The sequence below is a fragment of the Galeopterus variegatus genome, unplaced genomic scaffold, assembly GCF_000696425.1.
Source record: "Galeopterus variegatus unplaced genomic scaffold, G_variegatus-3.0.2 Scaffold3585, whole genome shotgun sequence".
Lineage (NCBI taxonomy): Eukaryota > Metazoa > Chordata > Mammalia > Dermoptera > Cynocephalidae > Galeopterus > Galeopterus variegatus.
The window spans coordinates 143,144-164,267 of NW_007729696.1; the positions used below are offsets into that span (position 1 = coordinate 143,144).

Here is a 21,124-nt window from a genome sequence, read left to right on the forward strand (position 1 = left end):
CCACAGACAATATTTAAAGGAATGAGCATAGCTGTGTTCCAACAAAAACAAGTAATGAGCCAAAATTGCCAACCCATGATCTTGAGAATGTGATAGAAGCCAAAAGTTGAGACAACTGGTCAGGTCTGATACCTGTCCAATAGGAAACAATGCAGCAGGTGTCCAAGGAGGTAAATGTAATATAATCAATAATAACCTTTACAAAAAAAGTAAAATGAACAGTCAGCAAGTAGATACCCTCAAATAGGTCTGGTAGTAGTTAGTGGGGAGCACCACATCTAGAGGGCTGAAATTAAGGAAAAGCCTCCAGAACCTATGGGAATCTGGAAGGGGAAATCCACATTAGTCTTTGATGAACTAGGATACCAGACAGGGAATGTGACCCAGCAGAAAAAAACAGGTACCCAGCAACTGAAATGGCAGTTCAAGATGGAAGGATGGTCAACCAAACAGAAGTTCAATCCAAAAGGCTAAACACAGTCAAAGAAGGATTCAACAAAGCTGAATAGATGCTCCTGAGTCACCTGAATATTGAATGTGCATTTCCTAAATCATCCCAGGCTTATGATAGGATTAGTCTGAGACTCTAAGGCATGGTTGAAAAACTAGGCAAAGGGCCGGCCCAGTGGCGCACTGGAGAGTGCGCCGCTTGGGAGCGCGGCGGCGCTCCCGCCGAGAGTTCGGATCCCATGTGGAGACCGGTTCCCGCTCACTGGCTGAGCGAGGTGTGGGCGCAACACCGAGGGTTGTGATCCCATTGCTGGTCAGTAAAAAAGACAAGAAGGAAAAAAAAAAGAAAAGAAAAACTAGGCAAAGATCAAGAGATTCAAGCTTTGGAAAAGAGAGTAAGGTTGGTATGGAGTACCAAGTAAACCCTTAGAGAAATGAATTACTAAAAAGTGACTACTTTTTGTAGGAAAAGATCTAAAAAGTACGTCAAGTCAGACAGGAGGAAATTATTAGATTTTACTGATGAGTTCTGTTTTCCAGTTTACAAATAATATTAACCTAATGGCACATGAAATTTAAATGCTTTCTTCTAATAGTCAATTGAATTATAACGAAACAGGGCCAGCAGGTTGCTTACTTGGTTAGAGTGTGGTGCTGATAACACTTAGGTCAAGAGTTCAGATCACTCTACTGGCCAGCCGTGAAAAAAAACCCATATATATATATATATGTGTATATATATATAAAGATATATATTATAGTTTATATAGTTTAAAAAGATATATATAATATATATAGATATATATTATAGATAGATAAAATTATAGTTTTTATTAAATTTAGTCTGTTATATATATATATATAACAGACTAAATTTAATAAAAACTATAATTTTTGTCACAGGACTATCTGTTCTTTACTTTTGACATTAAAATCTGGAGAAAATATAATTATTTATTATATAATAATTAAAAACAATGCCATTAAATTTATTTTAAATTGAATATTTGAAATAAAGTTTTAATGCTATTATTAGGATTAGGTAGTAATTACTGAAAGAAACCTCCTAAGATGTGAGTGTCTATCAATATGATCTGTTACAGCACTCGAGATTTTTCAGAAAACCTCAGTTCAAAAGTAACTACAATAAAGAATATGTATAATCAAAGAATACATGTTGTATTTCTCAGCCAGACTGAAAGACCTTTGAAAACAGGGTCTTAGTAGGTACTATCTGTTGAACTTAGTAAATACTAAGTATCTGTTGAACTGAGCTGATATATTAATCCCAATGATACCACAAAGGAGGAAATAATCAACTCTGCTTGAGTGAGAGAAGTATTTCCAGAGGATACTTACTACGACTAATTGTAAAGATAAAGCAAGGTTTGGGGCATATGAAAAGAAGCATATAAAAGCACAATTTAGCCTAGAAACTTTATGGTGTGATTAAGAACACCTGTAATATAAAATATGTGAAAGAAGGTAGGGGTAGAGGGAAGGTGATTCTGAAAATACAGCTAGACACATTAGTAGAGAACAATCACATCATAAGGGGCTTTTGGTTTCATGCTAAGAAGCTTGGGTTTTATCCTGAAGTTCATGACAAGTTATATCACTTCAAGATTCTTTATGATGTAAAGAAAAGTAGCAGCAGCAGCAGCAGCAGCAGCAAGAAGGAAAAAGAAGAGGAAGGAAGGACAGAAAGCAGACGACCAGCTTAAATCACAAGGAAAGGCAAAGTTCAAAGGTAGATCCAGCTTCAAGACCAAGTGAATTCTAAGATTGACATGTCACAGCTCTGTGACTCCATTTCTCTGAGATTCTTCAACTATGCCTTCCTTCACATGTCTTCTTCAGACTTCCCAGTTTCCGAGTTGTAATGTAACATAATTGTAATGCAATGGTTGCAACACTTGCACACTTCATAGGATCATAGCACACTTCTCAGGAAAAAGAGCCTATTTCTCTGATTGCTTCAGAAGGAAGATAATTTCTAGTTTGTCCCAGCAACATACTTTCAGTCTCACTGATCTCAATTAGGTCTTTCAACTAATAATTATAGAGGGAGATAGGTGAGAGAAATGTTTGGATTAGCTAAAGCCAATCAGGACCCATGCCTAAAATTGAGTCAGTAGTCAATTCCACCAAAATTACATGATTGCTTCACAGGACAAAAAATGAGTTCTCTGAAAGAAAATCAGGGTACCACTGACAACAAAAAAAGAATGAATGCTGGGAACCGAAACAATAATATCTATTATAGCAAACATAAAGAATGTTTAGGGCTGGCTGGTTACTCAGTTGGTTAGAGCACTCTGTTGATAACACCAAGGTCAAGGGGTTTAGATCCCTGTACCATCCAGCCACCAAAAAAATAAAATAAAGAATTTTTAGCAGGAAAGTGATTTATTTTTATTTGTATTTTAGATGACTGACATAAGTGTAGTGAAAGAACCATAAGAAAATAAGACTAAAGCGAGGGAGGTCAAGTGAAAACATAGAGCACAACAAACTAGTAATAAAAGGGAAATTCCTCAACCTGATAAGGAACATTAATGAAAAACCGACAACTAACATGACACAATGTAAAAGGCTCAATGATTTCTCCCTAAGATCAGAACAAGATAAGGATGTCTGCTTTCACCACTTCTATACAAAATTATACCGGACGTTCTAACCAGAGCACCTAGGTAAGAAAAAGAAAAGGCACACATACAAAATCTGAGGTTTAAAATAAATTATACTTTCCTTTCCCTACCCTCCACCCCCACTAACCTATCTACCAAGACAATTAAAGCTCCCTACCAGAAGTAGAATATAGCGAACACTGAGTACTTTACAAAATGACAACTGTGGCTGTATAATTTTAATTAGTGAAACAAGGACAGAAAACTAGCAACGAGCCCTTAGAAATACACAGAAAAAAAGAAAAACTTATGGAACTAGACCACTGAAGTTTCATTTTTATTAATTCTGGTTTCAGATAATGTTGGGCTAACTTTCTACTTATGGTTAATTGCTGACACTATGTCAGTAATCACTATAACACTGCATATTGACAGAAAAGGTCAACAGCTTTCATGCAATCTGAACACATTATACAAGGACATCTGTAAAATTACTTTTAAGGCAAAGCTACTCCTTTTTGCATCTGCTGACTAGCGGTGGTCATCTAATTCGCTCTGTAACAGTGGCTGCTAGCCTCTGCTCCTGGGAAAGGAGTCACAAGATCTAAAGGGTATTATCAATATACAGACGTTCTATAACAGGCTCTATGCAGAGCAAAGTTTCTCCCGTGTTGCTGCCAGCCAAGCCACAGCTGCACCTAACTCTCCACTCCAAAATCTAGCTTGACTAAATCTAACAAGAAGGACCCTCACAAACTATGAACTGCCAAGAGCCTGGAGTTTGCTAACATAAAAAGGGATTGCCATTCAGGGCAGATAGCAAACCAAGTCCTCCTCCCTTCCTCCACTTCTACTGCTGTCCTCACTCCTACTATGTGTAAGACTGGTAGACAATAAGTAAGCAGGGGGCAAACATCCAGCCAGATGTACATGTGAGTGAAAGAAGTAAAAGGCAGACAACTTCAAGCTTGTCTTCAGGTATAAGTGAGTAAAGTAACTGCCAGAAGCCCTTCCTGTCTTGCCCTCTGATGGCAAATGAAAGATGCCTCTTGTCTAACCCTTCCCTCAGCATCTCTTTACTACAGGAAGATTCCACATTTAGGGACTGCCCCATCTTACAATCAAGGCAACAAGGATGAGAGTAAAGGAAAGAATCAATGGGCTTGTAAGAACTGGAGATATCTGGCTAGTAGGCTTCCACAACCAAGCGCCATCCCTTCTGCAGCTTAGTCATTGGTCACCTGACATAGTTCTCACATGTATTCTTAATATCTCAGCCAAAAGAAAGCTATACCTATAGGAAAGACTGTTAGGCAATAAATTTTATTTTTTAAGTCCGTATAACATGTACATCTATTGTTCAACTTGCAGGGACTAAACTTTCAAATACAGTTTCAGGAATGTTCTATGTCTATGTCTATGACGCAAGGGCACCAAATGTGAGTGTATAAATGTGCATACACAAAAACACTGTAAAAATGATCTGAGATCTGATCCAGTGAATTCCACTCGTAGCCATGACAGAAAGACACTAAGAATACTGTAGAGTGCTACAGAAGTATCTGCCGAGAGAACACAGCTCAATGAGTTGAGTCTGAGAACAATGGAGTCAACAAAAAATTCTGTACCAAGAGGATTAAAGATAAGGTGCAAAGAATCTTTAGGGTAAAATGAGTTACTCTGCTCTGGAAAATTACTCTTAGGGTAGGGAATGTTGACTCCCAAAGCATACATGCATATGTACAAGTGAGGCTAAATAAAGAAAATAGGATTCTGGTGGAGTGCTCACCTGCCCTCTTCTCCTTATTGGCTTAAACATAGAACCAGCCCACATAACTTGTTACTCAGAATTCTGTTCATACACAGAAAATATTTAGCACAGTCTTAATTCTTTAAACTATAATCAAAGAAAAACGAATGATCGTTATGTGGTTACACATTTTTAACTGCTTGACTACTATAAGAACTGTATACAGTGACATATAAGTATATGCATATTATTTTGAGACCTACAGAATTTACATATCACATCTTTAAACAAAAACTCTTGAATGCTAAATCAAATATTAACAGTTTGTGTACATTATGCAGTTAAAGTTCCGTAACTGAAGCATTTGAAAACTTTATAGAATGTAAAGTATTTCATTCTATTTCATTCATGTATTTCAAATGTAATTTTTCTTTGAGCTTCTTATATAAAGAATGCTTAATGTAACTGTGAACCATTTTAACATACACAATTATGTATTACATGAAATTATAAAATAATTTATAACAGTAGTGAAAAAATGTAAATCAATCTACTGCAAAGAGACTGTGCCCTTACTTGCTAAACAGAGCAAAAATTATTAATATTTACAGATCTTGGTCTTACCTATATTAAAGTTAGTAGAGAAATGTTCAAGGATTCAAATTAATAAGTCCATCAAAAGTCAAGTATGAATTATATTCTAACACTGCACTTGCCATAATGAGTAATGATTTTGAAATTTAAGCGTACAGTATGTTACAACATTACTTTTTTAGAAGAAGATACAACCTTCATAAGGAACATGTCAAGACTTCATGAGAGCGGTAAAGATGGCAGAACAGATGGTATCTGGCATGACCCTCTCCCACAGTCAACAAATTTACAACTATTAAAAAGCAATGACTGTGAAGCTGGGGCCAGAGGAGGAAAGACCTACAGAGTTCATTAAGGTGGGAGAAACCATGATCAGAGAAAGAAAGGACCACTCCAACCGTTTCGAGCCCCAGCCACTTCAAGTCTGGCCCTGGTGAGCACATGGAGCACGAACTGACAAAAACCACAGCTGTGCCCTTCATATGAAGTTGCTTGAAGGCTTCAGGGGAGAAGAGGGCCTTCGTGGCCGCCAGGACAGCAAGACCACTGACAGGGTTCCCATGGACCTACATAGGAGTGAAAAGCCACAAACAACTGAAAAAAAGGAGCCACTCAGAGGCCAGTGAGTCATCACAAGGGACCAACACACAGCCCACCCCATAGGAAGTGTTTGGAATGTGGGGGTGTGAGGGAGATTGGCCCACTAGGGGAACACTGGGGCATAGCACAGACAACTGACCTGCCCCCTATCAGCACAGGCCCACTCAGTGAAGACTGGTCAGGAATATAGAACTACAGGGGGTACAGTTTGCAGAAAAGACTCAGGCCCAGATTGGAGTTTCCACACAACCCAGATGTACCAGACCTCACAAGACCAGGAAGTGCTTATTAGGTCAACAATTAAAACCTGAGCTGCACAAAAAGCCTTCACATGGAATCAGAAGCAAAGTAGCAATTTACCTCAACCACAGGGCTCAAGTTCTGGTACCCACAGGAAGTTCCCTCATTTTACAAGTAATCAAAGGACAACAAATTAGTTCCAGTGCAGAGTTTAAGCAGTAGGGGTAGCTAATAATCCAGCACAGAATTGAAAGAAAACACAAAAAACCCACATATCAGAACAGAGTTCTGATGTTACCAGGAAACGACTGACACCACCAAAGAACACCTATAAAACCTAGAACAGCCAGAAGCCCACCAGCCTCCCAAGGGGGAGGGGAGATGAGGGCCTCAGACATGCCCCCCAACATTCACAACCAGCCCAGTGACAACCACTGAGCCACTGCTAGAAACTCCCTAGGCTCCCAAGCAGAGGCAGTGGGAGGCCAAGCGCCTCAGCCATACCCCCTCTCCCCTTCCCTGTCTTCCCACCCTAATCCCCTCCCCTTTCCTCTCTCCCCCTCCACCCCAACTGCTCTGCAACAACATCTTAGGATGTAAAAAAAAAAATAAATTTAGTAAATAAAAATAAAATAAAAAAATAAACACAAGCAGTTCCCTGAAATCTAGCACCCCAACTCGTGGTTCTGTTATTTTTATTTTAATGGCTTTTTGACCCATAAAATGTTGTTCAAATTTTCTACCTCAAAGAATATACTCTAGATTAATGAAAATATGGGCTGCAAAAAGCTTTTAAAATTATTTCACTATAGTTATTTGTCTTTTCTGTGGACATAAATCACTACTTTAAAATTAGGAATTTAAGAAGTCAATCATTTATAAAGAGATTTTTATTATAATTGTATTTGTTGCAATGATTTGACCTATATGTTCAATGTTCATATGTATTTATGAATAACTAATTGAGTATTCTTTATGAAAAATATTTATATTTCAAATCAATCTCTCTGTGGTAAAGAACAAGCAAAATTCGATAAAATCAACATAGTATTTAGTCCTACATACAATATCAGGATGTTTATCATAATGGGAAATACATTTTATTATGAAAGGCAACTATAAAAAGATCTAATACAATCAGCAAATTTGGGATTAAAGGAATTATGCAACCAAAATTTTGTTTTAAATTGAGAAAAGTTAATGATAGGTAAAATATTAATTTTCTTATGTTTCAATGTAAATGAATATTCTACTACCCTATATATTATACTTTAATTGTTGGTTAGTCTAGAATTTCAATCTAATATACAAGGGGTCTTCAAAAAGTTCATGGAAAGATTCTTATTACCTTTCAGTTCTATTTTTCCACAACCTTTTTGAAATACCCTCATATATATTAGCATATACTTGGAGATAAACATGGCAGATATTATTAAACCACAATTTTAAAAATCAGTACTATATTCTAAAACAGCAGTTCAACACATACCAACTTATACCCTAATCAAGGTGACCTACCTGACAAAGCTATTTTTTATTTGGAAAAAAAAAAAAAATGCTTCCAATGTAGATGTATACTTTGATAGATACTCCATGTTGGTTATCTTATACAGTTATATACTTTAAGTATCAGAAAAAAACAATTCATGAAACTGTAATGATTTATTCCCAAATCTTCTAAATTAATCTTATTCTTTATATACACGTCTGTGTCAGTATATTCTCAAATTTTCATCACAACCCCTAAGTTATGCTATTCTAACTAGGTGTCTTTTTTTTAATGCCAGAGGATTGAATTATGTCTCCCAAAAAGATATGTTGAGGTCCTAACCTCCAGCACCTCAGAACATGACCTTATTTGGAAATAGGATCATTGCAAATATAATCAGTTAAGGTGAAGTCATACTGAGGAGGGTGGGCCTCTAATCTATATATATATTTAACTGTTGTCCTTATAAGAAGACAAAGACACACAAGGGAGAATGTCATGTGATGATAGAGGCAAAGATTGGAGTTGCAGCTACAAGCCAAGGAAAAACCAAGGATTGATGGTCACCAAAAGTTAGAAAGGGCAAGAAAGGATTCTCACCTAGTGGACTCAAAGTGAACATGGACTGCCAACACTTTGCTCTCAGACTTCTAGCCTCGAGAACTGTGAGACAATAAATTTCATTTGTTTTAAGCCACCCATTTTTTAGTACTTTGTATCAGCCCTACAAAACGAATACAGTCTCTTTCTTCACTGTGTGTAATTAACCCTTGTCCCATTTTTAAAGCCATACCTGACCTTGAAATAGCTGATACAGAAGATTCTACATTCCTGAATACAATCATGTTTATTTTTTTTCAGCTATCTGCTCCCAGAACTGAACGGATCGCATAGTACTTCAAAAAGTTCATGGAAAGATTTGTGTTATCTTTTAATTTTATTTTACAAACTTTTTGAAGTACCCTCACATTTTTCAAATGTTTAATAATTGGATGAGACTGAAGAAATACATTTTAGGTTGTGAACCAACAGAATACATTAAAGTCAGCTTCAAAGGCAAAAGAAAAAGGAGAGCGGTGAGTATATTTTCTACACAAATCTAACTCATTCCTCAGTATCATCAACAGTAGCTTATTAAAACACACATTTTATTTATTTATTTACTTATTTATTTGTTTATTTATTTATTTTTAAAGATGACCGGTAAGGGGATCTTAACCCTTGCCTTGGTGTTGTCATCACCACACTCACCCAGTGAGCCAACCAGCCATCCCTACATGGGATCTGAACCTGTGGCCTTGGTGTTATCAGCACCACACTCTCCCGAGTGAGCCACAGCCCAGCCCAAAGTACACTTTTTATAACGTTGTCTATAAAAGATTTTCTATAAGACTGACAAATCATACTAATACATATACTGGTTACTTTTCAAAGATCCAATGAAATGTATTTAGTCATAATTAAATGCACTGTGTTTCTCTCAAATCTACTCTATATACTCAGATTTTGTACAGGGTATTTTCTGCCATTTAGATTATTTTTCAATTCAAACATCCATTCTCTTTTATTAAATTACATCTAAAATACCCATTCCTGTTCCAGGAAGTAGCATCTAAAAAAAAATTACAAACATTATCCAATCTCTAAGACAGTACAGGACCAAAATTAAGTATACCTTATTAACATTCTAAATGAGTTTTTGATCCTTACAAAAATTATTCATTTGTTAATAAAAATAACATATGCTATAAATGAGCTCTCAATACCTGGACATGAATTCTAGCAAAATAGAATCTCTAAATTCAATAAACACTCATATTATGAAACGTTTATGTAGAGACACTTTAAAACTCACAAGATTTGTAAAAAGTAGTGTCTTTTTACTCTAATTTAAATTTCATTAAGTCTCACTGGTAGTTCTTAATGCAAATCCAACTCATTTTTATTTTTAAGTAAGGATAAATTCATAGTCAATGCCTTAGAACATATTATTTTTCAGTTGGGGGGGCAGAATTAATGTGAAAACAGGAAAAGAAAAAGCACATCACTACACCTCAATCTTTTTCCTAAGTGGCTAAAGAACTATTCAACAACTCCAAAATCCTTTTTATATGCACACCTGGGAAGAATACCGAATCCATAACTTTCCTCAGAGTTACACTGATGTGGTTTTAGACCAGATGTTTAAATGTTACAGTATGTACATTTTCTTCCCCTCTTCTAAGGCAGAAGTAAAGTAAGAGGAATATTTGACTTCACTCCACAAGAGACCTATTTAATAGTTTGGCGGTTATGTAAGTAAAGGTAGCTTGGCTAAGTCAATGTTGACGACATACAGAACGACATGATCCTAATGAGTTGGAAAATATTGGCTCTCATGAGAATAGACCAGATGCTACTGAGCTGAGAAAGCTACTGTATTATTGAATTTCATTTTTATGAGGTAAAATTTATTATTCAAGCATTAAGGTATCCCACATGAAATCTTGCATAAAATACTTTTACAGTTACTTTCTGGAAAGTAGATTTTTATTTTAACATTAAGACATCACTTAAATGAGGAATTCAAATATCCATTTGATCACCTTTAACACAGATTTTTAAAGTCTGTAAGTTGTTTCCCTGTAAATACCCAATTAATGGAACTGGACTATCAACAAAATAATGAACTATCTAAATAAGGAAAAAGTGGTAGCAAGTCCTTATTTTCCAGAGCAAACCAAAGCTATGTGTGACTTTGTATTTCATCTTCTGGCAAAATGACAACATAAAGAAATTCTATTATTTCAGTACCATCAGAAACATGAACAACAAAAACACATAATTCAATAATCCCAATTAATAATACGTATTTACCCTGGGTTAAAAAAAAAAAAAATATATATATATATAGTTTAAACTTTAACATCTCTGCTTTATCCTTTATAATTTCCTTATTATTTCAATTAAATTTCCAATATTTGCTACACTTTCATTAAATATTTTCGAGTGGAGTAGCAAGCTTTAATTATCTTATTCTATTTCTGGTCTAATTTACCAGAGAGGTAGTTTGGTATAGCATAAATAATAACAGAAATGTCCAAAGGCCTGGCTTCAAAAATTGGCAAACTCAATGAATAGCTATGGAATGATACTTAATAAAAACACTAAATTGTTCTGTGCATAAATTTTCCCATCTGTAAAACAGGATATATAACCTGCCAACAATACTACTGATAATAAGCCAATGAATTAACGCATGGGAAATATCAACTTAAAATAGGTGAATCAACTCAGATTATTCAAGTAGATTTTATGGCATCCAGTCCCTACATTATGCAGCTCACTATAGGAAAAATGCTTAGCAGACAGCTGTAAAGTATGTGAAAAAGTAGATAAAAAGATAGGGTTTCATATTTCTATTATCCCACTGCATTGTCATATTCATTTACAGGTCTACTGACACACTCCCATTCAGAATCCCTAGGAGAACTGAGAACATATGGTTCATCATCAGCTTCTGTTGAGTGTGGTGTGGTCTCTTGTAGACAGCCCTATTAAAGGGGCACCAGTGTTCAATTTCTTCACAACGTCCAAACAGCTAGATCTAACCAATGTCGTTAATTTTGTTCTTTTCTCGTCAACATCATTACTCACTATACTGTTAGCTTTCTTGCTTTACTCTTTGAATTTACCATTGCCCTATCATCCTCTTGGCTGAAACTTTGGATTATCCAAACTCCAATTCTGACAGGGGTTATGTAAGCCTCCAGGAACTTTATACCCTAGATCCACTTCCACAGGTAATATCCCTATAAAGATGATTCCAGCAATGTTCTATGTCTAGGATAAGAACAACAAATCAACTCTCAGGAGAGCTCTATGAGCAGCTATAAATATATTATCATTTTACAGATGAGAAAATTAACTGAAACTCAGTGAAACAAACCAACCTTCATTTAGTCATATAAACAGTTTTATATGACTTTACAATCCAATTCAGTGATCTCTCCTAAATGTCAACAGTTGAAAAGTGAAAATATTCTTACTACTTGTCAGAGATAGTAAGACATTCACTACAAGAATATATGTACCTAATACATGGATTAAAAAAGTTTAATGCAAAAAATCAAATCTCTAGTAAGTATTAGCATGAAACTTTTTAATTTTTATTTTTAATATACTTTTAGTTTCATTTTGATTTTTGCAAGAACTGAGAAAGAAGGATTCATCATCACAGCTTTATGGAACACATAATTCAACATTCACACAGATATTAAGGCTTAGATAAACTCATTCACAAAATAGAAACTAATGACTCATTCAACACACAAAATTATCACTTGCTTTCTGACATATTCTAATATAGAGTTAATCAAAGAAAAAAATATTTTCTTCCTGAGGCATTTTGCAGTTTTGATGCTTGAAATTAGATTTAGTATTACATTTCTATGGCACATTATCAGTCCAACATTTAGAATGAGAAGACTGAGGCACAAAGTTGTTGCATATTCTATTTTACGACTCAATGAAAACCAACAACCTAATATGACACTATTGTATATGCATAGGCATGTTTAACAGCTTCACTTATTAAAAAAAAAAACTGAGGTTAAATAAATAGCTACATTTTTTAAAATAGCACCTAATCAAGTTGAAAAATTACTGAAATAATTCTGGACCTCTAAAACCAAAAACAAAAGATTATTTTTCTATGCTTAACTTTCTATATATTAAAAAAAAAAAATCACTAAGTAGTCACAACTTGCAATTAATGAAATGGTGACATAGGAACTCAATTATAAATAAATTTTGCTAAAAATGTCAAATATCACTTCAGATAGATAGTGTTATTTTGGTGGTAGTAGAGGTTACACATACACATTTCTTGCAAGCAGAACTAACAGAACGAGCATGGAGAAAACAAAGATGAAAAGAGAAGGAAGAAATGAGTCTAGAAGGCTAACATCACTGAAATTGGTGGCCTTGGGAATAAAGCTGAATGATAAGACGAGGAAAATATTTTTAAATAAAAAAAAATGTTTGCAAGAAGAAAAGAGCTAAAAGTAATGATGATGACCAAGAAGCATGATCAATAACAAAAGGAAAGAAACCCCATATTTCTAAATTATACCAAGGTGCAATGTAAAGATGTACTTGAGTGTACTAGAAAAAATTAGACAAAAGGTCACCATCAGAAAGTGAAAAGGCAATACAAAGAATTGCAGAAAATGTTTGCAAACCATATATCTGATAAGGGACCTGTATCTAAAATACATAAAGAATTCTCAAAATTCAAAACAAACAAAAAAGAAGTCAACTAAGAAAGAGACAAAGGACTTGAACAGACATTTCCTCATGGAAGACATATAATTAGTCAAGAAATATATATAAAGATGAGGAAAATGAAAATCAAAACCATAAAGACAGCACTTCACACCCCCAATAATGGCTAGAACCAAAAAGACAAATAACAATATGGCAAGGACGTAGAGAAACTGGAACCATCAAACACTGCCAGTAGAAATGCACAGTGGTGCAGCTGCTTTGAAAAATACTCTGGCAGTTCCTCAAAAGGTTAAAGTTACCACATGACCCAGAAATTCTACTCCTAGGTATATACCAAAGACAAACAAAAGCATATGTTCACAAAAAAACTTGTAAACAAATGTTCATAGGAACATTACTCATAAGAGTCAAAAGTAGAAATAACCCAAATGTCCCTCAACTAATAAATAGACAAAACAAAATGCTGTATATATACACAACAGAAGACTTTTCAGCAATAAAAAGCAATGAAATACTGACACGTGCTACAATATGTGCACACTTTGAAACAGTATGCTAAGTGAAAGAATTCAGTCAAAAGAAAACTGCATTTTATATTATTTATAAGAAATGTTCAGAATAGGCAAATCCATAGAGACAAAGAGTAGATTAGTGTTTGCCTAAGAATGGGGATATGAGAGGCTTAGAGTGCTCACTAAGGAATGCAGGACTTTGGGGGATAATGAAAACATTCTAAAACTGATTGTAGGAATGGATTCACAACTCTGTGAATATACCAAAAGCCACTGAAATATGTTCTGGAAAAGGGTGAATTGTATGGTAGGAGAATTGTATCTCAATAAAGCTGTTTTTTAAAAAAGATTGGACAGAAGGAATGGAAAAGAGGAAAGAAGCCACGGTAAAACATTTCTGACATGGTGGAGGAGGGTAAACCTGGACAAAGGCATGAATGTGGAAGAGAATGTAGTATATTTAGGAAAAGCATAGGAAACAAGAGTATTAACAGACAAACAGGACTGCATAAAACTAAAATGCAGACTCTGCACAGCAAAGCAAAGAACAGAGTGAAGAAACAACATAGAAAGTGAGAGAAAATAGTTGCAAACTATATATCTGACAAAGGATAATACACAAAACACGAATATAAAATGAACTCAAAAAACTCTATAGCAAAAACACAAATAATTCTATTTAGAAATGGGCAAATAACCTAAATAGATATTTCTCAAAAGAAGACATACAAATAGCCAACAGATTCACGAAAAAAATGCATCATTAATCACTTGGGAAATGTAAATTAAGTCCACAATGAGATGTCACCATATACCTGTTAGAATGGCTACTATCAAAAAGATGAAAGATATGTGTTGGCAAGGATATGGACAAAAGAGAACACTTTGTACACTCTTAGCACTGCCAATATGGAAAACGGTATGGCAGTTCCTCAAAATACTAAAAGTAGAACCACTACATTATCCAGCAATCCCACTTATGGGTATATATACAAAGGAAATGGAATCTTGTCAAAGAGATATCTGCACTATCATGTCTATTGTAACATTATTCACAATAGCCAAGAGATGGAATCAACCTAAGTATCCATCAACAGATGAAATAGATAAAGGAAATAATGATATATACACACAGTGGAATACTATTCAGCCATTAAAAAAGAAACTCTGTCATTCTCGGTAACATGGATGAGCCTGAAGGACACTATATTAAGCAAAATTAGCCAGGTACAGAAAGATCTCACTCATGTAGAACCGAAAGAAGTTGATCTCACAGAAATAAAGAGTAGAATACTGGTTATCAGTGGCTGGGGAAGAGTAGAACCAGGCTGAGGAGGGGAGGTAATAGATATACTGTTCAAAGGGTACAAAGTTTCAGTTAGAAAGAAGGAGTCGTTTTTGAGATCTACTGCCCAGTGTGATGCCCATAGCTAATAATAACTATTGTATATTTCAAAATTGCTAAAAGAGTAAATTTCTAATATCTCCACAAAAAATGATGAGATAGATGTTAATAGACTTTAATCATTCCATATTATATATACATATATAAAACATCACATTGTATCCTGTAAGCATATACAATTACAATTTCTCAATTAAAAACAATTAAAACATTAATTTTTAAAATATGCATTGTTTGGGCCGAGCCCATGGCGCACTTGGGAGAGTGCGGCGCTGGGAGTGCAGCAGCACTCCCACCGCGGGTTCGGATCCTATATAGGGATGACCGGTGCGCTCACAGCGCTCACTGGCTGAGTGCGGTGTGGCCAGTCTCAAAAAGGACACAAAAAAAAAAAAAAAAAAGAAAATGCATTGTTTTAATCTGCTTAGTTTGTGGTAATCTGATACACAGCAACAGAAACCTAGAACAATCTTATTACAGGTTTCCATGTGTACTGTGGTATTAAGTATATATATATAAGCATATAATTTTGTAACTATTTAAGTTTCCTGTCCAAATCAAGACCCTTTTGAATTTGAAAATTATACTACAGATAATCAAAATTATGTAAATTTTGAAACATTTATTGACCAATACATTAATGCCCATAAAATATTTTTCAAAAAATACTTTCAAGATTTCTATAAAAAATAAAATTATATAGCCACGTATATTAAAGCTAATAGATTTTATTACAGTAATTATCTGAACAGTAAAAATAGTCTAAGTATTTGTTCATGTATCTAATCTATATGTTAGTCATATCTTTTTCTAATAGCATATCACTTATATTTTCTAAAATGTCGGGGGGGTATGCTTTTTCAATATAAACTTTTGAAAAACTACCAAACTGTTTTCCAAAGCAGCATAAGTTATTTTTTATTTTAACAATTCAATAGGAATATGCAAATTCCAAACAAGCACAAAGAGCAAAATGAAGAAATAATAGCATTTTTTTAAGCAGCATAGCATAAAAGAAAACAAAAAAATAAGATGTTAGAAAGGTCAAAAAACAATAATCGTACTAATATAAATGGACTGAATTTATAAGCTAAAAAGCAGATTATAAAACTTTATTAAAAATATCCAATTATATGCTGTTTCCAAGACATAAAACATATACCTAAGCATAAAGACAGGTTTTAAGTAAAAGAATGGAAGAAAAAGTACAGGCAAATAGCAACTAAAAGAAAGCTAGTCATAACTATGTTAAAATAAGTAAACACAGATGAGTCAAAAGACTGAAGAACTCACTACATTTAATAAAAGAATAGAATTCAAAATGAAAATATAAATGTATGATTGTGAGCACTTATAGACACACTAAAATTTGCGTGCTATTTCAGGGGATGCAGAGAACTCAAAGCCTATTAATAAGCCCCAAGTGAAGAACCTCTATGCCAATGCAACATTTATCTTGTCATTCTTTATAGAATCCTAAAACCTGGCAGCAAAACAACTATATTTTTTTGTTAGTCACTGGCTAGATCAAATAAGAAGACTCTAATTATAATGCATTATTGTAGAATTTATAATATATTCACCATAGTAAGATCTGAGATTAAAACCTTCAAAAGTATCATATAAAAAAAGCTAGATAAATGAAATAAAAGATACAAACTATTATTTTAAGCATGACTGTACTTAAATATACAACCTTCTTTAAAAACTGCTTTGTGTTACTGAAAACAGTAACATGTTTATATTTTGAACAGAAACAAATAAAAAAAGCAAGTTTTCTATATGTTTTTTGTTTACATGCAAACTGTGTGACAAGATGAAGATAATGTTGCATACTGACATCAAAGCAGAAATTTTTATTTTTAGTAATTTATTAACCCATTCACAGTGTAAGATTAGTGTTTTTCACATAAAAAGCAAAATTTGCTTAGCAAGTCATACCAAGTATTATGAGCAAGAATTTTATTTCACTTTACTGGCATAATCAAACATACTGTATTTATAGTTGATTTGGTCATCATTTCAAACATATACATTGATCCTCTCAAAAGTTATTCATGTGAGGCCAAACAGTATATTATACAAGAAGTTGGTAAAAATCTCTTGCAATTGTAAAACATATCCAAAAACTAATGCCAAGAAACAAAACTGGAGCATTTAACTCATAACCTGGATTTGAAACATAAGTTATAAATACTCACTTTTGTAGAAATATATTGCAATTTAAGTTGAGCATGCTAGACACATGGATTTGAATGATAAAATATTAGTCACCTATAATACGAATCTTCTGTATACTTGCCAAGAAGATTGTGTTCTTACCTACAGGCTGGAAGACTTCATTCATCAAAGCTTCATTCACTGTTGAAGAACTGACATTTCCAATATGAGACCAACTTTGATATATTGCTTGCAGCAGAAGTGTCTGTGCTCTTGTAGCTTGAATTGTGAGATTTGGAAGCTCAAATATCCCTTCAGTTATAGCAATTTGAGATCTTTTGTTCCTGCATTAAAAAATTAAAATAACAACAATACAGTAAATAGCATTTACAACAACATACTTAAGGAATTAGGTTGCAAGAGAAGAAATGGTATACATTCAAAATATTTTACAATTAAATTTCACTCAAATAGGCAATTCTAACTTTAAATAAGTTTTACCATTTCAGAAACTCTTACAATAATAACAAAATATAAAAATATAAACTAGAATAATGTCCATAAACATATATTCTATTCAAGGAATTATAATTTTTTCAACCAAGTCAATCATCAAAAACAACACTGAAAATAATACCAGTTAACACTTATAGAGGATTTACTAGCAGATCTGCATCACTGTTCTAAATGTATTGTATCTGTAAGCTCATTGAAGCCTGTCATAATAATTCTATGAGGGAGGTACTATCATTACAGTTATTTTTTAAATGGGAAAATCAAGACATACATAGATAAATTAAGGTACCAAATGTTATAATACTAATAAGTAGAAAAATTGGAATTTAAATCCAGGCAATCTGATCCAGAGCCTTCTATCCTATATTTCCTCTCAAAAGTACTTGTGAAGTATTTACATTATACTCAGATCCCTATTTAACAGTGCACAGAAAATTACTTTTAAACTTCTTCCCTGAAATAGCTAATTGATTAATGCTTTATTCATCTGGTTCCATGACTGAAGTATCTCACATAATCAAGTTTTCCAAATAACAAAGGAAACATTTAAATATGTTTATAACATACAAGATAAAGTAGAACAAAAAAATAAGAAATATGAAAAAGATATTAGGTTGTTACTGCAGTAGACTCAGTCGCCCCACTCTTTCCTCAACCCCACAAATTTCCACCAATTTTCACTTTCCCAACCATATATCCACATACAGTTTTGGACATCTCTTGTATATCACCTTTAAAGCCTCCTTCCCCATCTCTTATTCTAGCCAGTGCAATAGACACCAATTTGATGCAGACTTTCACTGGCATTGCCTAAGGCACACTGAAGTGTAAGACACCACTAGAAACTACTTTGCATTCATGTATGCAGAACCTGGAAATGTAGAGATAAATATTTCCCCCTTTTCTTCTCCTGACTGGCAATTCTGAGATGCATTTCTTAAGTCTCTTAGGAGGTCTCAGGAAATCGAGAACCAGGAAAGAAAGAAGGCTAGAGTAATTGGACAAAGCCTTAATGAGCTATGGGACAATATCAAGCAATCTCAAATAGGCATAATTGGAGTCCAAGAAGACAAGAGAGAAATGGCGGGGGACAGTAAGGGGGTGTACGCACAGGTAGCAGGGGATCAGAAAATATATTTAAGGAAAGAATGTCTAAAATTTTTATAAATTTGAAGAAGCCTATAAACCCAAATATCTAAGAAGTTCAACAAACCCCAAACAAAAGAGATTTTAAAACACACCACGACACATTACAGTAGTCCCCCATATCTGAAGGGGATACATCCCAAGACCCCTAATGGATGTCTGAAACCATGTATACTACTGAACCCTATATGTTTTTCCTATACATGCATACCTATGATAAAGTTTAATTTATAAATTAGGCACAGTAAGAGATTTAACAACAGTAACTAATAATAAGATAGAACAATTATAACAACATGTCAACATCACTATTCTTGTGCTTTGCAGTCATTAAGTAAAATAAGGGTTACCTGAACACAAGTACTGCAACACAGTGACAGTCAATTTACTAACTGAGCTGGATGCTAAGTAACTCATAAGTGGGTAGCATACACAGCATGGATATGCTGGACAAAGGGATGATTCAGGTCCTGGGCAGGACAGGGTGAGGGAGCATGCAATTTCATCATGATGCACAGAACAGCATCAATTTGAAACTTATAAATTGTCTTCCTCTGGAATTTTTCATTTAATATTTCCAGACTGTGGTTGACCACAGGTAACCGAAACCTTGGAAAGTGAAACTGCAAATAAAGAGGGACTATTGTACAATCAAATTGCTGAAAACCAGTGTTAAAGAGAAAAATCTTAAAAGTAGGCAGAGGGTAGGAAAAAACATCACATAAGAAAGAAACAAAGAAGAAAATGAAAGTAGACTTCTCATAAGAAAATACGCATAACAGAAAATAAGGAAATAATATTATTGAAATGCTGAAAGATAAAAGAAAAACTTTCAACCTAGAATCCAAAATTCAAAGAAAATAGTTTTTTTCCTTTTCTCCTCAGCATTTTAGTCGTTTTTTCTTGAAACACATTGATTATAAATTTGTGGGGTACAGAGTTACATTTCAATGCATGCACACAACGTGTGATGTTTAAATCAGGGTAATCAGCCTATCCATCATTACAAAACTTGATCATTTTTTTGTGATGAGGACATTCAATCTCCTATCTTCTACCATTTGATAACATGCAATATATTAATTATAGACATCTAGCTCAACTGAATACCAACAGAACTTATTTTTCCTATCTAGTTGTTTTGTGTACATTAACGAACTTCTTTCTATCCCACCTCCCCTTTCTCTTTTCCCATCTCTAGTAACAACAGTTCCTCTCTCTTCTTCTGAAAGTTCAACTTACATTCCTTTGTTTATTTTTAGTTTTCACTTATGAGTGAGAACATGCAGTATTTCTCTTTTTGTACCTGACTTATTTCACTTAACGTAATTTTCTCCAAGCTCAACCATGTTGCTGTAAATGGCAGAATTTCATTATTTTTATGGCTTAGTAGTATTCCACTGTGTATCTATATACCACAATTTCTTAATCTCATTGTCCTTGGTGGACAATTAAGTTGGTTCCAAATCTTGGCTACTATAAACAAAGCTGTGATAAACATGGGAGTGCAGGTATCCCTTTGACATGACGATTTCCACTCCTTTGGAAACATAAAAAAGAAAATTTTTTTTCTTTTAATATAGGTAAAAAAAAACCTTCTATGACTAAAAGTTAGGAAGAATGCCTCACTGACATATGTCCACTAGAAAAAAGTTAAAGAAAATTATTCAGGTTAAACAAACATGATACCAGATGAAAATCTTTGTGGATCTACACAAAGAAATGGGAAGAGTGCTGGGAATGATAAATATATGGGTGAATTTTTTTTTTCCCCCTTTTTGTCTTTTTTCGTAACCGTCAACGGATGGCAACCCTCAGTGTCGTGCCCATACCGGACCGGGACCGGCAATGGGATCACAACCCTCAGTGTTGCACCCGTAACCTCGCTCAGCCAGTGAGCGGCCAGTCTGTATGTGGGATCCAAACCCTCAGCGGGAGCGCCGCCGCACTCCCAAGCGGCGCACTGTAGCAGTGCGCCACCGGGCCGGCCGATATGGGTGAATTTTTAAAACAGAAGAAAGAAAGAAAAAATAAAGGAAAAGAAAATCAATATCTTCTAAAGAGATTAAAGAATTAACTGCTTAAAGCAAAAATAACATATTTTAGGGTTCAATAACATATATAAAAGTAGAACATAGGGGCCGGCCCGGTGGCGCACTGCTACAGTGCGCCGCTTAGGAGCGCGGTGGCGCTCCCGCCAAGGGTTCGGATCCCACATACAGACCGGTTCCCGCTCACTGGCTGAGCAAGGTGTGGGAGCAGCACCGAGGGTTGCGATCCCGTTGCCGGTCCTGTCCGGTGCGGGCGCGACACTGAGGGTTGCGATCCGTTGCCGGACACGAAAAAAAGACAAAAAAAAGGAAA

At 34.7% G+C, this 21,124-nt stretch overlaps 1 protein-coding gene across 1 annotated transcript in view; it reads right to left on the reverse strand.

Annotated features, from left to right (window-relative positions):
• Window positions 1–21,124, reverse strand: part of LOC103601090 (vacuolar protein sorting-associated protein 13B-like) — a gene marked incomplete at its 5' end in the record, with an annotated part of 153,223 nt that overhangs the window by 84,804 nt on the left and 47,295 nt on the right. Inside the window, one exon of the mRNA XM_008585467.1 lies at window positions 17,261–17,442. Coding sequence (XP_008583689.1) covers window positions 17,261–17,442 — 182 coding nt within the window. The remainder of the gene's footprint in view (window positions 1–17,260; window positions 17,443–21,124) is intronic.